Genomic DNA, 20,676 nt, shown 5'->3' on the forward strand with positions numbered 1-20,676 from the left:
TCTACAGAGCTTTCGAAATGTACACAGTTTACCGTTATTAATCAAAAAGGTCAAGTGTTTGAAAGAATGGTTGTTTGTAAGGAAAAGATTATAAAAAGCCCCAGCAATAACCTGTAGCTTGTTTACATGTATAGCCTGCAGAATGTTGTTAGTTACTAAGCAATACTGTACAGAGAGGAGGATGTCAGAAAGCATGCGCGCACACTCACACAAAAAGTAAATATTCATATATACCAGTTTCGAATACCCTTATTCATGTTGAATATATCACCTTACTCCACACATAATTTCACTGACTTCAACAGGGCTATTTGAGGAGTAAGGTACTAACTCATTGTGACTAAAGGTACATTAATCTAGCTCTATGCAATTTGCTTACAAAGCATTCTACTCAGACGGAAGTCTCAAGGAAATGTATGTCAGTGTTTAACTAAGTCCTGCTTTGTCCTGCATTACAATCTGATGTGTTTTGTCATTTTTACAGATTTCTATGAGCTGCAGAGTCCATAAAGAAATGTCCATCCTAAGGTGATGCTTGCACCTCATTGACTTGACTACAGCGTTTTCAACAGAAATTGAATATGGCCTAGTAGGATTGACCTTTGGAGAATTTATGATGTCCTCCGGTACTAGTAGAAGCAAGAACCGGCAGGCTGTGAGCCTGCAGGGAGTTGACCCAGAAACATGCATGATAGTGTTTAAAACGCATTGGGGACAGGTAATATAATTCAGTAATACTTGATAGTTGTATTGATTTGAAGTAGGTTGCATTCATAGGAATCCACTCAAAGCAAAGACTGGTATGGTAACACTGCACTTTACAGATACAAGCCCGTATTTCACAGAGTTTATTGGCTAACATTGAAACATGTTTAATATTATAACTCAGTTTTTGAATTACAGTAGGACCTTGCTAATCCACACTGAACTAGACCTCAGATTTGCAGCAAAAAGAGAGGTAATGTTGCCTAATGATCTGGTACTGGAATTGGGAGACCTAGATTCTGTTTCCAGATCTCCCAATGACTCACTGGGGTATTAGACAGGCCACTTATCTTCTCTGTGCCTTTGTTTCCCTATCTGTGTAATGGGGAGAATAATGCTTAACCACCTTTTGTGTAAAGTGTTTTTAGATCCAAGGGTGAAAAGCTCTTCTGGTATTAATAATTGACTACATATTTTCAGGTTGCATGGTGTAATTTACAATATTACTGGCTTCTTATCCTGCCGGGTGCTTTTTCGAAAAGCTGTTTGTATTGCTGCTGAAAAGGAAGCTGGCCTAGGGTCTTTATTATTCCTGAAACTCTGTTGTAGGGTTTGAAGAGCCACCTGGTGGCTGATCTTGTGATGACCACTAAAGCTCAGATCCTCAAAGTTATTTAGGCACCTAACTCTCATTGAAATCAATAGAAGCTTGAAATCAATGGGAGTCAGGTTCCTAAATACCTTTGAGGATCTGGGCCTTAGTGCCACTGAGATGTTAAGCGACACTCATTTTAGGAGAGCTGTCACTACCCTCCGTTTCTGTCGCATGGACTGATGTGTTACAGGAGAATCTGTAGTGATCTGCAAATTTCTGATGCCTGAGAACAATGGACCATTTTTAGTGAGGCTCTGCACTGGCATCCTGTAGTGAAGAAACTCTTAATTTAAACATCTTGTGGTATTCATCCTAGTCAAGGGAGCTAACTGAGGTGGCCTCGGCTCTGTTTTGTGTGGGAGAACAGGCCACCTCAGCTCTGCTGTTTCCTCTTGGGGAGGAAGAGAAGGCAGAAAGGGGGAGGAAGTGGTATTGTGATTTCGCCTAAAGAACAGGGTGGAGTAGTGGCATTTATTACTTTTTCTCAAGGTTGGGTTGATTACTGCAAGAGTGTGCAGGAAGCAGTGGCCACTCTGTTCTCACTTAGCACCTTGCATGATCATGTCTTATCTGAGCACCTTCTACCACTGGGAAAATAGAATGCTCAGGGCCTTGCAGAGTCTGACCATGAAATTAGTGGGGGTGATGGTGGTGGTATTTTCACCCATTCCTAATGACTTTACTACATCCACATTTAACAAATCCTGCATACCTTACCGAGGGCAATATTTTGATAACCCTTGCTCACACTGAATAGTACCTTGCGTAGGCCCATTGACTTCAGGCCTCTGTTGCACAGAGTTTGGCTGACACTGAAAGAAACTTACCTAAGACAATAGTATAACTCAGATTTGAAGTACAGTAGAACCTATCTAATCCACACTTTAATAAATTCCAAATTTGCAGCAATGGGGCTACTTGTGCAATAAGGGACTGGTCAGTGTGACTAAAGATGTCACAGTTTAGTCCAGAATGTGTGACAAGTGTGAAGTTTTAAAGATTGATTTATCAGCGTGCAAAAAGTTTAAAGCATGAAAAGTAAAAGACATAGATCTGTTTCTATTCAACTATATATTTTTAAACATGTACACTGAGATGATAAATGTGCATTTGGTTTGTTTAGGTTGTAAAAATCTTAGAGAAGCATGACCCTTTGAAAAATACTCAGGCGAAATATGGGGCAATTCCATCAGATGAGGCCAGCACTGTGCAGAATTATGTGGAGCATATGCTTTTCTTATTAATTGAGGAGCAAGCAAAAGATGCTGCAATGGGGCCTATCCTTGAGTTTGTGGTCACAGAGAACATAATGGAGAAACTCTTCCTTTGGAGCTTGAGGCGGGAGTTCAACGATGAGACAAAAATTGAGCAGCTGAAGATGTATGAGATGCTGGTTACTCAGTCCCATCAGCCTGTGCTGCACCACAAGCCCATCTTGAAGCCTTTGATGATGTTGCTGAGCTCTTGCTCAGGAACAGCCACACCAGCTGTGGAGTTGGAGCTGGCTGTCCTGCTGAACCAACTCTGCTCTATCCTAGCCAAAGATCCTTCCATTCTGGAACTGTTTTTCCACACCAGCGAGGACCAGGGAGCTGCCAACTTCCTCATTTTTTCTCTTTTGATTCCCTTCATCCATCGGGAAGGAACAGTAGGTCAGCAGGCTCGTGACGCTCTGCTCTTCATAATGTCCCTGTCAGCTGAGAACAACGTTGTTGCAAATCACATAGTAGAAAACACCTACTTTTGTCCTGTAAGTTGTTGGTTTTTGTGTTTGTTTTTTTTTTTTTTACCATAAATTTACTTTCTCTCTAACTTTTCACTTTTTTGCTTTTTTCTTCCACTATCCTTTTTAGAAAAGATGATTCATTTTACTTATTCCATAATTCTAAACTATAGGGCTGGAAACCATGCTAGTCCTGTAGAAATTACAGATGCTATCAGTGGCGGGGAAGGGGGTGGCTGGCAAGGGAAACAGTTTTCACCATTAACCACCATCTTGCTGAACAGAGGCTTCCTTTATCAAACTTGGGCAGCAGGGGTCCCTGTTCTGAGTCTTTTAAACCAATAGGTATGTTCAGCTTTAGTACTTGTTAGAAATGTAACTTTACAATTTTAAACAATAATAAACCTATTACTTTAAAGAGACAACCAATCAACCCTCCCGCAGCAGAATAGTTGTTTGCTAAGCAAATGTTAAACCAGGGTGCAAAAATGGATTTCTCTTGTTTGACTGCTTCTTTGCTTGCCTCCAAGTAAAATAAGAAATTGGGGCCTGAGATGAAATTATAGATGCTACACATGGTATTTGGTAAAGAGGGCCAAAACAGAGCTATATAAGACCACCTGAAAAAAATCACCTTTTTCTGGTTTGATATTTAATTCTTATTTACATTCTATGTGGTTTGTGTTTTAGTCTGGCAATAAAAGATGAGGCAGGTTTTAAACGGGAAAAGAAAATCTTGTCTAGTTAGCATAGAACTGGGATTTAGCAGATACTTGTTTTGGCTTTGTCAGCTCTGCCACAGGCTTGCTCTGTGACCTTGGGCAAGTTAACATTTTTTGCCTCAGATCCCCTATGTATAACATGTCAATATAATGGTATGAGGAGTATTGAGGCTTATTTTATACATTTACAAAGCACTTGTTGATTCTTGAATGTCCTATACATATAAAATGATGGGGTCTGAATTAGCTGTTACCACTCAAGAAAGAGATCTTGAAGTCACTGTGGATAGTTCTCTGAAAACATCCACTCAATGTGCAGCAGCAGTCAAAAAATCAAACAGAATGTTGGGCATCATTAAGAAAGGGATAGATAATAAGACAGAAAATACCATATTGCCTCTGTATAAATCCATGGTATGCCCACATCTTGAATACTGTGTGCAGATGTGGTTGCCCCATCTCAAAAAAGATATATTGGAATTGGAAAAGGTTCAGAAAAGGGCAACAAAAATGATTAGGGGTATGGAATAGCTGCCATATGAGGAGACATTAATAAGATTGGGACTATTCAGCTTGGAAAAGAGACGACTAAGGGGAGATATGATAGAGGTCTATAAAATTATGACTGGTGTGGAGAAAGTAAATAAGGAAGTGTTATATACTCCTTCTCATAACACAAGAACCAGGGCCGGCTCCAGACACCAGCAAAGGAAGCAGGTGCCTGGGGCGGCCAATAGAAAGGGGTGGCAGTCCATCCGTTGTTGGGGCGGCACGTCCAGGTCTGCGGCGGCAATTCGGCTGTGGGTCCAGTGCCTCGCTTCCTCTTTGCCGGCAGCTCAATCGCTCCGCTCAATTGGGCTTTTTTTCTTCACCGCTTGGGGCGGCAAAAAAGCTGGAGCCGGCCCTGACAATTTCATTTGGTGACCCCTAGTTCTTAATAGGCAGCAGGTTTAAAACAAACAAAAGGAAGTATTTCTTCACACAATGCACAGTCAACCTGTGGAACTCTTTGCCAGAGGATGTTGTGAAGGCCAAGACTATAACAGGGTTCAAAAAAGAACTAGATAAATTCATGGAGGATAAGTCCATCAATGGCTGTTACCAGGATGGGCAGGAATGGTGTCCCTAGCCTCTGTTTGCCAGAAGCTCGGAATGGGTCACTTGATTACCTATTCTGTTCATTCCCTCTGGGGCACTTGGCATTGACCATGGTCAGAAAACAGGATACAGGGCTAGATGGACCTTTGGTCTGACCCAGTATGGCCGTTCTTATGTGTATAGAAGTCCAAAGTATTTTTATTCAGGATATTTTTCTTTGATTACTGCTTTGCCCAGCTCCGAATCAGAGGACGGTCTGCACAAGCAGAGATTATGGCCATCAGTCAGAGGCTAGAAATGCAGATTTTGATTTAAAACATTGTGTCAATAACTATTTCAATTATAAATATCTTTCTCCATGTGATTTCCCCCACCTCCCCCAATTAACTGCTAATAAATCCTGCACTGTGGCAGCTTTCCCTGCCCCTAATGGAGACAACCATCCACAGAGTACCAGAAGGGTATGTGGGTAGGAGATTGTGTCTAGATCTCAAGTTGTCTATCACTTTCACTGCTGACCCAGTGCATGCTTGCTGGCAACATCACGCATGTAAACTGCTCCAGTTCAGAGAAGCAGTAAACAGTCCATGGCAGGGCATAGTAATTGCTTGGCCTGAGCACTCCTGCAGTGAAAGATGTCTCCTGTGCCAGACATGCAAGAGGCAATGCATTGGCATCACACTCGCACCTCCCCCATGTGCCAGCTGCCTGAGGCAAGGGCAGGAGTTGGGGCTGTTGATTAAAAACAAAAAATGACAGCAAAATCTCCTTCTCTTTCTACATGAATTTTCCCACATTTAGATGCAAATCCTGAATCCAGCAGCTAGCCTGAGTAGCCAGGTTGGGGCAAGGACAAGATGTCCTCCTCCCCAACCAATGGCAGAGTTGCTCACTGGAGGCTAGTTCTTCCTAATGGCCCTTTTTTGATCAACCCTTTCAACTCCAGCCTGCAACCTCTTTGGGGAGCTAGTGTGGAACAGGGCTCAGACCAAGCAGGAGTTTGGTAGCAGCCTAAAAAACAGGTTTCTATCTAACTTCTGATGATTCACTTTTACAATTCTGAACACCAAACCCATACATGGCAAATAATGAATCAGTCTCTTGCACCGAGAGGCTCTGTTTGACCTAATTTAAATAGATACTACTAAAGAATACATGTGCTTGGTTTTTCAATTGTCCTTCAGATAAATACCATTATTGAATCTATGCAATAACTTCCATAATTACAGCTGCCAATTAATTTGGGGGTGGGAGGGGAGTCTTTAGTATAAAAAGATAAAAGCCAACTATCTTAACCTACAAACAGCGGGGAACTGTGATTGACAAAAAGCCTTCCTAATTAAAATGATTGTCAGAGTGTGTTAGAATCAGATTTTCTGAACAGTAATGAGACTAGTCCAACTCCGTAATAAACTCTAATGCAATCTTACGGTTTGTGCTTCTTGTTTCCCCTGGCAGGAATTTGCCTGCCAGTACTGTGTCTTTTTTGTTGTTGTTCTTAACAGAATCAAGGGCCAAATTTTGCTCTGTTGCAAATCTGGAACAACTCCACAGGCATGAGTGGTGTCACTCTAGATCAGAGGTCCCCAAACCGTGGGGCATGCCCCCCTAGAGGGCTGTGGAGGAATGTTTGGGAGGGTGCATCTGGGCCCTGCCCCCAGCCGCATCCCCATCCTGGTGCCTGTCCCCATCCCCAGACTTGGCACGGCTCCATTCCCGGTCCCACCCCCAGCCTTGGCTGTTGGCCATGGCTCCATTCCCGGCCCGGGACCGAGGCTGGGGGCGAGACCATGAGAAGAACAGCACCTGACCGCATGTCCCCACTGCTGGCTGTGGGCCTGGCTGTGGGTCCGCTCCCACCCCCAGTCTTGACCCCTGGCCACGGCCCCGGTTCCGGCCCCAGACCTGGCCCCAGCTGCGGCCTCCTTATCCCTGTCCATACCCAAGCAGAAGGGAACTGGAGCCAAGTTCTGATCTCAAACTTTTGAGCTGGGGCCTTGGCTCTGGGGTGGGGTGGGGGGCATGGAGAAGGGTAAGGGGGTCACAACCCTCAAAAGTTTGAGATCAGAACTTGGCTCCAGTTCCCTTCTGCTTGGATACATACAAATAGAAAGATTAAAAGGCTTCCTTACTGCTATTTCCTAAGAGAAGTGACACAAGCGACTTTGATTTACTCCACTTAAAACTACACTGGACAAAGTGTTCAAGCTTAGATTATAGGGTAGAGAGATGGATTGCATGGTCTACTCTTCTGAGCATAGGACTAGGAAACGAGCTCCTGAGCTTTATTCCCAGCTCTTGTATAGACTTCCTTTATATCTTCAGATGAATAATTTGATTTATTTGCCTCAGTTTCCTTCTCTGTGAGTTGAACATACCACCTACTTCCCAAGATGTAGTGAGAATTAACATTTCTAGAGGGTTTTGAGTTGTAAAAGTTCACAAATACTGAATATTTGCTAGTAGTTACAAATGCATCCATTATGTACTGGCTTTGAGAGTGCCCACAGTTTGTGGGAGGCCCACTATGAACACACAAGATATATAGACTATCCCCAAATAACTCTCAACCTTGTCATAATCGGTCAGTGTTTTATGGGCATCACAGAAGATGTGAGTCATCAGAGGGGACTGTTGTATAGAGAGTGGCCTTGAGGACCACCTCATAAGGGCATTACAGCCATAGTTAACAGCATGGAAGAAACAGACAGATAGTGTGTTGGCACTGGCAGCATTGTTGGAGTGAAGGGAAAGGGGAGATGTAAGGAAGACTTCCTTTGTCTCTTTCTACATCTGTTTTTCTATGATCTTAGCATTTGTGGTTCTGTCTCTACTGATCCAAAATAGAAAAAACAATACAAAAATCCATGAAATAACCCCCCAAAAGTACCTTTATTTTATGTGCCCTGTTACAGAAATTAAGAAGTTCTTGCTTTTAATATTTGACATTCATCATTTTATTTTTTTTTAATTAATTAGTGCCAAGCTTGTACACGTAGCTATTAATTTCTAGCAATAGCTATGTTTAGACCTTAGCCACATGGTAAAAATCCTCAGACTGTTTTGGCTAAATAAACTGCTGAAACTGCTCCCAACATAGATTCTGCTTTTGAGAACCTTATTTAAGTAATTCCATGGTGAGTTGTTTGGGGTGGTTGTGAGTTTATCACTCCTTTTTCGTGTGTAGTGAGGCATGAAGTTGAAAGTCAGTTTCATCTAGTTCCAGGAAGTGAATTTGTCTCTCCATGAGAACTGTGGATAGTACTCAGCACCTCAGAACCAAGCCACTTCTATTTAGGGGCCTAAATATGGATTTATGAATAAGGTGGATGGATGGCTGAATAAATGGCAGATCTAAAACCAAATCCAGTGCAATACACAAGTAACGCAAATCATCTAATGAAGATTTTTTTTCCCCTGCCCAGAGCTGTTTGTAATTCTGATATGTGAATATAAGGCATTTATCCTATGCAGAAGTAATTTTACAGGCCAATTAATTCCTTTCTAATCTGCCCCATCTCCTGCCTTCCTTCACTTCCCTCTCTCCGCTGGAAAAAACAAAACAAAAACACACCTCTCATGAAATTCTTCTTAGAAATAACAATGTCCTTCCCCCCAAACTATATTATGGTATGAACAATGCAAAGTAGTTTTCTTATCAATTTCTTCTCATTTTCTTATCCAGAATCTGAACCTGTGATCACTTAGTATACACTACACTTATTATTATTTTTTTTTTTAAATGGGGTGGGGTGGAGGGAGGCAGAGAGTTTCAGATCCCAGATCAGTTGACTCGGGCTCATGCTACAGGGCTAAAAATAGCAGTGTAGATATTCAGGGTTTGACTGGAGCCCAGGCTCTGAGACCCAGCGATGAGGGAAGGTCCCAGAGCCTGGGCTTCATCCTGAACAGGACAGCCTATACTGATATTTTTAGCCCTGTAGCATGAACCTGAGTCAGTTGACCTGGGCTCTGAGACTTGATGCCGCAGGATTTTTTTGTTTGGTTTTTGTTGTATAGATGTGCCCTAAGTATCAAAGGCTAAATAAATAAAATTTTCTGTATTCCTGAATGCATAGTATTTAAGCCTTGTGCAGTGACCTTCTGGAGGAGAGGCAGAACATAAACACCTAAAACTAACCCTGTCCGTTAGAAGGCTGCAGAGTCGCACTTGCCACAAGGGCTTCAGAGATTTTTTCAGGTGCCCGAGGCAATATCTGAAACTGAGCTCCGCTCCTCCCGCCTCCAAAAGAATTACCATGGAGTTGAAAGAGTTTAAGAAGAAGTGAGAAGTCTTGGGGAGTTAGAGGGAGCCCAGGCCTGTGGGGTCACTGCTCTTCCTGTGGTGATAAGGGGGCTCTGCCCTGTGTGTGGCTGGCAGGGGTGTGCTCCTGCTTTCAAATTTCCCTGTCTTCTGGCCCCGCTACCAGTGGGAGTGGCATCCCTGACCCTGCTCCTACCTCCAGACTCTCGGCCTGGTAGATTCTCTTGGGCCTGGTGCGACATTTCCAGTGGCAGCAGTGGTGGGATCTGAGGCAGGCAATTTGCTCACTGGACTGTCAATGGCAGGTGGACTATCAATTGCCTCTACCTAAACCAGTTCACAATGCCACTTGCTCATGTTTGGCCACTCTGTCATTTTGGGGGCTCTGTCAAATGGGGGCTCTGGTCAAGCTGTCCCTTTTAGCCTCCCCCCCTTTTTAACTTGTTTTTAAATCATCCTGGTACTGAAGAATGTGATCATAAAAATAACTTGAGCGGTTGCTATAACTACTTGTACTCCAGCTTCTTAGTTCTTAGTCTACATCCTGACTTAAAAAGAAAAGAAACAGTGCAGCTCAGCATATCTAAGCATTACTTTTCCCACAGTATTTTTATATCTGGCTTAATTATGCCTGTCTACAGAAATCTATCTTCAAAGTTAGGGTGATTAAAGGAATGGAGAGCATTCAGGGATACTACCTTTGCCCTGTAGGGTGAGCTACCAATTGTAATAGATTTAATTAATGCACCCTCAGGACTGGAATCCCCATAAAATTAACTTTTGGGTCTCTGTTCTCTACTGTGACAAGCATTTATTTTGTAATAGATAAATCTGCTTGCTTTGGAGCAGGGCTCTGACCCTCTCACGTTATAGGGGTCAAGTGGGTGTTTGTGGAGAGTAGGGATATTCTTCCAAGAATCTGCTGCGTGAAAGCTGAAAAGATCCCCTTGTGCTTTGGTCCTAATAACCACATTAAAGTGAGGCTCATTTTAAAAAGTAGCATAGAAACTGTACAAAATCATGAGAGAGAAGGAAAGGTGGAGCTGTGGACAAGATAATGCCTGAGAACATTGTGGTTTGGTAACTTCTTATAAAATCTGTGACTTGAAACTGCTCATATCTTTAAGAAAATACAGTAACACTATAACAACTTTGTAATGGTATATTTTATATTCATGGTCCTAAAACTAAAGTGTTATACTTGCACAGCATCTTCTATATGTAAAGTATCTTTACTCATTAACATTAGCAACAATGCCCATAATTTCTCCCAAGAGTCTTTTCCCCTCCTCCGCCTCTCCCCAGTGGTAAACAGAACCTATAACTATTAAGAGTGACCATTTCCCTTACTATATCTGGCACCTTGAGTTCCAAAGCCTAGGAACAAAAGGCCCCAGATGTGTGATGCCTGAATGAAGTTGTGCTTGTTGCTGATGGGATGATCCTACTTCCTATCATTCATAATGGAACTGCTCTGTCCAGTCACCAATAACCATAAAATGGCAGCCCTCAATGATTCCCTCGATATTCATAGTTATGGAGTTCTGAAGACAGTGACTGGTGTTTCTCTGATGTTTCACCAGATGGTAGAGAACATGTAGAGACTGGTACTAGACTGGAGAAAGGTGAAAGCAGGAAGGAACAGATGTAAAATGATCTTCTGAGCATAAAGAAAACAATCGTCGTTTGCCAGTTAAAACAGATTACAATCATTAGGTGGCCTTTGTCTTGGGCAGTTTTTCCTAAGTGGCAGCTATTACAAGGAGAGGAATTTCAGATGAAATGAATTTTAAAAACTGATGATTTTCTGCAGCATCACTTTAACATTCATTTCCCCCCTTTTCTGTCATCCTTCTAAGTGTTACTGAAACTAGTAAGAAAAATGTTTTAATGTTATGTTGGAACATTGTTTAACTGAACAGTTGGATAAAGGGCTGTTTCCTTTTCATTGTTTCTGAATACAGGTACTGGCAACAGGACTGAGTGGCCTCTATTCATCTTTGCCTACAAAGTTGGAAGAAAATGGAGAATGGCACTGTCTGCTGAAAGATGACTGGCTCCTGTCCCCAGCTCTTGTTCAGTTCATGAATTCCCTAGAGTTTTGCAATGCAGTAATACAGGTACTGGATCTGACTCAGACTTCTTCTTTGTAGCAGCAGTTAAACTATATAGTCAAAAGCCTTTTACAGGATGTGCTTATTTGGTGGACAGTAGTGTATAGAACTAATCTTTGTTTAGTTTAGTTTAACATCTTTGTTTAAATGAATGAATGAAAGATCTGCTCTAGGAGTTATTTTGGGGAAGTCCTATGGCCTGTGTTATACAGGAGGTCAGACTAGATGATCACAACGATTCCTTCTGGCCTTGGAATATATGAATGTATGAAAAAAAAGTGTTCAAAGCTGTTACTGTGCAGTATGACTATAAAGATTAATCTACACGGCTGGCTTTCAAGTAGCAAATGTTTCTAATTAATAAAATGTGAATATGCAGATTTTGGGAGTTATTACATTGAGTAGGAAAAGAATTAAGACTAGTCTCCCAATTAAAGATTGTTGATTGCATTTTAAATACCCACACTGATATTAAAAGAAATCAAATGTCTTTATTTGAGGAAAAAGGTAATTTTATCTATTTGAATAGAGAAGAATATCACATCTTTACATCTAGGTTCTCATAAAAGTCTACAAACAAAAACACTTATTTTCCCTAATGATGTGTACTATATAAAGAATGTTGTTACCCTAGTTGAATTTAGCAGGAGTTAAGCATCTTCTTATCAACACAAATTAAATTCCCTTCAAAATTGGTCTGTTTAGAACACACTCTCTGTTCTTGATTTCTTGATTAGATTTCCCCCCCCCCCCCTTTTGATTCCTGGTTATTTTTCATCTCCAGTCTAAAGATAAAAATCCAGTTTTATATATATTTTTAGGCTACAGTTTTTCTACAGCAAGTGTTTTATGAAAAGACAATATAAATTTTGCTGCATCTGTGGATTTGTTTTCTGTATAAAGAAATGCTCAATAACATTAGTGAAGTTGTCATATTTTACTGTGAATTAAACAGTAATTTCTATAAAGGTTTGTATGCAAAATATAGTGAAACAACTGACTATATTTGTGTAACACAGATGAAGCTTTCTCATTTTAAAAAAAACTTTCATGTCATAAATAGAATTAATAGTTGTTTTCTTCCCTGAAGCTGCAATATAATCAGCCTTCTAATGCGTACGTGTTGAAAAGTGAAATGGTGACCGTACTCATTTCTGTCTACCCTGTTCCAAGAGAGGTTACAATCTTAGCCAGTGACATTTGATACTACCTTTTTTCATTAGAGTGAAGGCTGTTATAGATAGTAAAGAAAAAGTGAAATTATTTTAAATCAGTTTAAAAATAAATCCAAACAACCAGATATTTTAAAAAATGTTTCTGTAAGGGGGTGGGGGGAGAGACATTGAATGAATTCTATTTTTTATGTGCTGCTAGATTGTAACTTTACAATCTAACCTCGGTATGAGGCAGAGCATAGCTGGACCACCACAGGAGCACACCAGAGAACTAATTGTGACTCAGGGTATGTCTGCACTGCATTTTAAAACCTGTGGCAGCAAGTCTCAGAGCCTGGGTCTACAGACTCTCATGCTACAGTGCTAAAAACAGCCCGTAGCTCAAGCGCTGAAGCCCATGTGCTAGGTTTCATAGTCCAAGCTCCAGCCTGAAGATCTAAACGGCTGTTTTTAGCGCTTTAGTGTGAGACTGAGTCTGTAGACGCAAGTGCTTGACTCTTTGCTATAGGTTTTAAAACACAGTGTAGACATACCCTCAGCCACAGATTCACCTTGGTCGCTTTGGTGAGGGGAATATATCGCTGCTTTTCATGGAGTGGTTTATTCTGTGCTTGGACAGCTACTCATACCAGTGAATAAACAGGGAGGGTGGAGCCAGGACTCCAGCCCTTCTCTGACTCCCTCCCTTTCTCCCCATCCACTGGGTTGAAGAGGGGAGTTTTATTGGGGTAGTATCCCCTGTTCTCCCCTCCACAGCCGGAGTGTCAAATCTGAGGAGGGCTGAGCAGAGGCATAAGAGGACTGTATTCATGGACAAGTAAGGGCTGGGACATTCTGAGGAGTGGGTGGGTGGGTCTCTTTGTAAGTGTGAAATATATGCATATACTCAGATACATGTGTAGCGTACTTAAAATATATATTTTTTTTAAATACTTGGTTTCTAATACACTTCTGTGCTCCTAGAATACCAAATTTATTTTTAGAAAGTATTAGTTCATAATGTGTCGTAACTGTTTTGCTCTTTTGAAAACAAAAATTTTAACTCCACATTGTAAAAATAAGCAATAGTTTGTCATGTTTTACTACACGGTTTTTATTACAAATGACAAGTAACTTATCTTTAAGTGCTTAACCAGTCTATTGCGTGAGTAATGCACTTTCAGAAGGGAAAAAAGATTGTGTGTTTGACCAGTGGAGTGAGAATGCTCCCAATATAGTGTACTCTTGAAATATATAAAAACTGCCATTCTGCTTTTTTATTGTAGTATTACAGGTTAATGATGGTATGTCCACCTTAGTGACCCTGTCAGGGCTGGTAGGGCTAAAATTAGACCTGCCAGTTCTATTTTGGTTCATGGGCATGTGCATCACACTGTCCGTCCATTCATCCTTGTCAGCAGGCAGGGAGATTGAAATATATGGGAAAAGCCCTGTCTCTGTATCATTGGCTGTATCATTCTTGTTGTTACTCAAATGTACTTTGTGTATTTAATCGCAGAGGGGAAACCTTTTAATACCCAAAACAAAAACTGTTCAAAAGAACAAAATCAAGGTATTGTTGAAATGGGCAGAGGTTTTTGACAGTGATTAAAGATATTCTGTGTTTTATCTTATTTTAAGAATCTTTGCAGAGAACTATTGCTTTAAGAACAAATATGATGGTTCAGAGATGCAATTTATCATGACACGAGATTTCTTTTTTAGGTGGCACATCCCTTGATTCGTAACCAGCTTGTGAACTACATTTACGATGGGTTTTTGGTGCCAGTAATGGCTCCTGCACTCCATAAGGTCAGTGATTTGTGTGTGCATACATGTAAATTTATAGTAGACAAAGGCAACACTAATAGCCAATGGGATATTATTAGGTGGTGGTGGTGAAATTCCATATAATCTAATTGCATGTGTTTAGGCCGACTTTACCCTGTCCCCTTCCCATACTCTCCATTTACCGTTTATGGCATTTGATCATTAACGAGGATGGAGGCATCTCTCTGTGATGGCAGGAGATCTTCTTTCAGTAAAGGAGTATGTACTGCTTTATTCTGTTAGAGACGTGACTGTAGCACATCTATTTGTGGTCGGCATCCTCCACCTATCTGGGAAATAAGCCCCAAGTTGGTTGCCAGCTCAGGTCTTACACGTGATTATGAAGTAGGTTGGTTGTGGGATGTTATGTCAATACAAGAATGAACAAGTTTGAAATATAAAAACTAAGTCTTGTTTGTTTGACGTGACCTTAATGTTAAATCCATATTAATCCTATTAGTACCAGCATGTTGGTGATGTTAATGGTAGGGTGCCTGCTCCCACTGCGTGAGGAAACCATGGTAGGAAGACTGACTTTTTTCAGTAATAAAAAACTATTACATATGGTGATGCACAAAATTTGGCAGCTATGACTCTGTTAAGAAATTTATGCATCATGGTGGTTCAGTTGAAGTGTCATTAGCCTTACTGCTGTACTGTCTGTCTACTTCTTGCTCTTCAGCTTCGTGCTGCTCTTAGTTAAAGAGCTGAAGCAGGAGCTTCTAACCTGTTTCCAGCTTTCTAAAGCAAGGTTTATATTATATATTGTCCTACTGCTTCTATAGAAGTGCTGAGTACTGTACCCATGTTTGGAGAAGAAATGGTGATTCTCCTTCAAGTGCTGGTCCCTATGAGTATTGCACTGTGGGTACAGTACTCCATGCGCTTGAGACCAAACAGTGCTTGCTATTAGCTACTCCTGGGGGAATTATGCGCCAAAAAATTAAAAATTCTGCACACAATATTTTAAAATTATGCAAAATTCTGCATAATATATTTGTCAAAATAACATCATATAATCACACCAGTTTCAATTATTTTTGGTCATTTATATCTTTTCTGGATGAAAGTTTAAACTTCTTTACGTTCCATGTCAACAGCTCCAAAGAAACTACACAGGAGCAGGAAAGTATTCTAATAGTGGTCTCTGCTTATAGTAGAGAGTTATATGTGAAATTTCATTTATTGAGCAAAGCATACAATTCTGGCTTCTTACAAAAAGGTGAAAATAGTTTCCATTTTTGCTAGTGAAGTCTTATAGATTTTTCTTGTAAAATTTAGTGATTTGGGTAAATTTTCTTTTTTTGCTCAATTACAGCAAAATACTATAAATTACTATACATTTACAAAAGTTAGACTAAACTGGACAATATTTCAATCTACAGATTGGGCAGTTCTGAAGAATTTCTGTTTTGCAATGAAAATATGCAAGACTCAAAATCGGATTTTTTTCAAAAATCCACCTACCAAACACACAACATTTAATTGATATTAAATTGTTATAAAAACTGGAATCTGAATGGCAAATAATCTGCTTGTGTGCAACAAGTGAAACCTTCTACCAGATTAAATCAGAATTATGGATTTACTGGTCAACCAGACACCCTGTGGAACTGGAAGTCTTCAAGCTGGCAACAGTGCAGACCAGAAAAAAAAAGCAAACACTGTACTGCCTTGGGGCTAAATCCCAGAGGCTTAGGGCTTCAGCCACTGGAAGGGGAGAGGGAGGCAGGTTTGGGGCTGCAGTTGCAGGGTGGGGGGGGTGGAGTCAGGGCTCCGGGCATTTTACCCTTGGGAGCACTGGGGCTCAGGGCTTTAGGTGCGGGAGGAGCAATGGGGAGCAGGGCTTCAGCCCGCAGCTCCGCTCACAGTTTCCATGGGGGTAGGGGGTGGGTGCCAGTCACAGGCAATGGCTTCCTCCTTGCTTCGGGGGTGCTCAACCTCTGCTCTGGCCCAGGCCCCCACCCCCACTGTACCCCTTCCCCCAAGCCCTCAACCCTGCCCCGCCTCTTCCCGCCCAGTTCTGCCCCCCTCCCCGTAGAATGCCCCATCCCCACTCCTTCTCTCCCCCCCCCCCCCCCAGTGCCTCCTGCACACCAGGGAACAGCTGATCGCAGCGGGCACTGGGAGGGAGGGGGAATGTTACGCTTATAAAAAGCACATGAGATCTTTTTATAGGAGAAAAAGGCAACACGCCGCATTTATTGAGAATATAGCAGTTAGCATATGCTTCTTTGTCTCACTCACACACACACACACACACACACACACACACACACACACACACACACACACACACACACACACACACACACACACACACACACAGTCTCGCCAGTCGATGTTTATAGTTACCAGTCCAGGGCCTGGATCAATCTAGTGGCCAGCCAGATTGGTCACAGAGGGGAGCCGGGCTCTGTTGGTCGCGATCCGATGCTCCTGGAGTTGTGGCAAGATGAACCCAAAGTTCCATGGCAAAGCACCATGTTCTTATAGTCCCTTTTCTCTGTTGAAGTCTATGGATTTTGCTGTGTCATTTATGACCGGTTACGCCTTAATTGGTGTTGTCTTTTGATGTTCACACTCAAAAGCACCTCCAAGAGGGTCATCCTGTCCTGGTTTCGATTTGATCAATTATCTTGTCTTTAGAGGTGCCAGCCTCCACCACAGGGTCGTCAATCTGCCCTTCCTCAGTTATGGATGCGGTTGATGGTTCTCTGGTGTCGTTAAATCTCTTTACTCCTCCTTCCTTGACCATCTGACTTTAAAATGGCCTTCACACCTTATCTTTTCCTGATGCATACACTCTTCATTCACACAAACAGGCTTTTACAAAGGTATACAAACAGCAGTGTTTTATGTTGAGCAAAAAAGACATTGTAAATTAAACCTTACTAAATCTTGTGACCAAAACAGTTCACATTGGGGCACGGGCCTTCAACATGCCTCTAATCTTATTAACATAGACACAATACAAAATCCTGTCTCTTACTTACTAAACCTTAAAACAAAGAATTGTATATTTAACTAAAAGGCCTAATTTGTAATGCATATAGGAAACAAGACCCCATAGTAAACATAACTTACCCTAAAACAGAGGGTGACCATAATCAGCCATAAGGACTGTTTTGGTCTGTTCCTGCCTTAACATCAGTACAGACACTGGCAATCTGTCAGATGCGTTTCTACCAATGTCCCAAAGGGTCATTCCTTTCTGCTATTCAAAAAGGATGGCTGGCAGGATGATCAAATCATACATTAATACATTTAATACATACTACATTATTATAACCGTCAATCATTATAACCTCTAATACAAATATAAAATCCTACTCCTACAGGAGGAGTTGATCGGCCGGGCCACCGGTGGGCAGCAGGTGCTGTGGGGGAGCGGGTAGCTGACTGCCAGTGGGTGCTAAGCACCCACTTTTTTCCCCCCCGTGGGTACTCCAGTCCTGGAGCACCCATGGAGTTGGTGCCTATGGTGCCAGGGCTCAGGGCTTCAGCCCCGCAGATCTATTCCCACCTTCAGCCCCATGGGGGTGCTGGGTCTTGGGGCACTAGCTACAAGGAGAGTGTCAATTTCAGCCCCAGCACTCCCCCCATAGCTAAAGCCCCAAGGCCCCCCTCTTACTCCCCCCCCCACTGAAGCAGGGAGTGGAGCCCTGGCCCCTCCCCACCCACCATGGCTGCAGCCCCAATCCCCCATGTGGCTGAGCTCCGTAACCTCTTCTTCAGAGTTACGGACAACCACTATTCCCAACGTGTCCGTAACTCTGAGGTTCTACTGTATTGAAAGTAGAGAAAAAGATTCTAAATTGGGTTATCCAGTCACTAAGAGCCAAATTCTTTTTACAGTTACTCTTTTGTCAATCCAGAATAATTTTATCAATGTCTTGGGAGTTGTTCTGAGTTTACTCGTTTTAATTGAGAGCAGAATTTAGCCCCGAGATTAGTCTAATCTGGCCCTGGCTATGAAGTATTTGAGATTAGTTGGGCATTAGTATTTAAAAAGCTAAAAACTGTCAATATCTGTCATTAAACCAGTTAACGAGAAATTGGGCTGGCTATCACCATGTAAATGTTACTTAAAGAAATCAGATCTCCACATCAGTGAAACTGCTGCTAACGTTTCCTTTTTATGGGATCTGTCAGTGGTACTTAAGGCTTATACACCTCTGAAGTCAATTGAATTCAGGTTTCTTTTGAAAACAAAAGTCAATTTGGCTGTTAGGAGAGTATTTGAGCTCCAAGCCTTAGTCATTAATGAACCTTCTTCAGATTCAGCAAGTCCATTGTTCTTCCAATAACATACCTTTGCTGGCTACCAAAACTTCTTTTCAATTTTCATCTTCAAAATTAACAACTTAATGCACTATTTCGCCTAAACATATTTAATGGAGGACAGACTGCACTGTCTAGTGGATCTGAAGAAAGGCTCAGATGCAACTGAGACAAACCCCTTAGAAGGAGGTAACGAGCAAATGCAGTTACATCTGAGGTCTTCATAAAACCCAGAAAAACTCCATAATAGGTTACTATTTTAAACCCTTGCTTCTGGGACCGACACCTCCTGGCTGAGTAGATAAGGAAGATTTTTCACTGTGCTGGAACAACTCCTTCATATATAGAAACCATTTCTAATTGCCACCCAAAAAGTTAGTGCTGAGTTGATGATGATTTTTCAAGTTATCTCACTCATCCACCTGGAGACTTCTTTTTTAATAAAGAAAGGGCAAAATGAGAGAAATTCCTGAGCCAAATCCTTACTTAAATCAGAAAATAGATTCCTCTTCCATTATACACAGTGCTGTGGGCTTCCTAATTTCTAAAGTAATTGAAGTTATTTGGGGATGCTAAAATATATCTGGGATCCAAAGGCTTAAATGTCCAGATAAATATCTGATCTTTTTGGACATTTCTGGCTCAATACTGCAAAGCTTGCTGCTGCTATTCCTCCCCTCCTCTCTTCCCCCCCCCCTCCCCCTTTTGAGAGCTCAAATACCAAATTGATAAGCCTAGTTAGGTAGGTCTGTGGAGGGTTAAATGTGAGGGAGAGATGGTTGGTGTGTTTATTACTATGGATGAATTTTTCTAGTCTAGACCATTCTGGTTGGGCAGTTTATTTAGTTTTTATTTGTGGATTTTAAGTATTCTATTACCCAAAGCCATGGAATAACTGCTTTCAATACATCTACATAAGCCTTCTGCCCATTGCAGTTGTTAACTCAAAACCTAGGAGCAGGGCAAAAACTAGAATCCAAAATTCATCCATCCCCAAAACCCATCCATCTCCAAACGTTTTTGTGGGTGGACCTCAGATCTGAGCTCTGGATCCAAACCTGTTCCCATGGCTTTAGTTCAATACATAATCCAAACAATGGCCTAACTAACGGCTCTGCTTTGGAAGGAAAGAACATTGAAACAGTCATTTCAGTTCAGACTAGTGTTCCATCTGGTCCAGTCGGGTGAAAGTAAGGCAGTACGGGCCGGTACGGCGTACTGGTAAAAAGTGGCCTCCGGTACCAGCCCATACAGCTGACTTTAAAGCACTGCCGCAGCAGCGCTTTAACGTCGCTGCCCCTTTTGCACCCCGCATCGGCGGCCCTGCCAGGTTCCTAGCTGCAGGGCTGCTGATGCGGGGGGGAGGGGGGCAAAAGGAGCAGCTGCCCCAGGGCCGGCCCTTTAAATCACCACTGGAGCCCTGGGCAGCGCGGACCAGGCAGTGCGGATGGGCTGGCTGGGGGACGCTGACCCCCCCCCCCCGCCCCTTTTGCCCGAGGCCCTGCCCCTTCCAGGGGTGAAAGGGTTTTGGAAGCCCCTAACCGTACCGGTAAGAGAGAAATTTTACTTTCACTCCTGGGTCCAGTATCCTGTTACAGAAAGGTGCAATGATGGTTAAACCATCTTTCTTCCTAACCTCAGCAAGTTGGTGGTTGGCTTATGCCCTGGAGCATGAAGGTTTATACATCTTATTTCTTAACTGTGGATGTACATATTAAATATAGGAAATTCAGTTTTCTTGTCTATTCCATGGCTCTCCAAAGCCCTGCTACACTCTCTAAAAGGCTTCCCTCTCTGTTCCAGAGCCTCCTGGAGCTGACACCAGCCACATCAGGTCTATTATACTCCTACTGCTGTATTATAGGTGTGTAAATGGGGCAGAGCAAGTTGGGTCATCAACTTCTTTCTACCCAGTTCATATTATCCTGAAGTGACTCTACCTAGTGGCCCTCCCCCATTTTACAAAAAGAGCCTGGTTTTCCTCCACCAAGAAGACACATGCTACAAAGGGGAGAGAGTTATAGGGTATGTCTTCTCTTGTAGGGTGGGGAAGGGGATTGAACTGCAAGGAGGACAAGAGGATCTTGGGGGTAGGCATGGGCTTTCAAAGTTTGTATAGTCTGCATA

The 20,676-nt window shown here is 42.1% G+C and overlaps 1 protein-coding gene across 1 annotated transcript in view; it reads left to right on the plus strand.

The window, feature by feature from the left end:
- The first annotated feature begins 613 nt into the window (after nucleotides 1-613).
- The window catches only part of FHIP1A (FHF complex subunit HOOK interacting protein 1A), a 52,814-nt gene continuing 32,751 nt past the window's right edge, over nucleotides 614-20,676 (plus strand). Inside the window, exons 1-4 of the mRNA XM_065405548.1 lie at nucleotides 614-718; nucleotides 2,484-3,110; nucleotides 11,132-11,287; nucleotides 14,161-14,247. Coding sequence (XP_065261620.1) covers nucleotides 614-718; nucleotides 2,484-3,110; nucleotides 11,132-11,287; nucleotides 14,161-14,247 — 975 coding nt within the window. The remainder of the gene's footprint in view (nucleotides 719-2,483; nucleotides 3,111-11,131; nucleotides 11,288-14,160; nucleotides 14,248-20,676) is intronic.

The sequence above is a fragment of the Emys orbicularis genome, chromosome 5, assembly GCF_028017835.1.
Source record: "Emys orbicularis isolate rEmyOrb1 chromosome 5, rEmyOrb1.hap1, whole genome shotgun sequence".
Classification (NCBI taxonomy): domain Eukaryota; kingdom Metazoa; phylum Chordata; order Testudines; family Emydidae; genus Emys; species Emys orbicularis.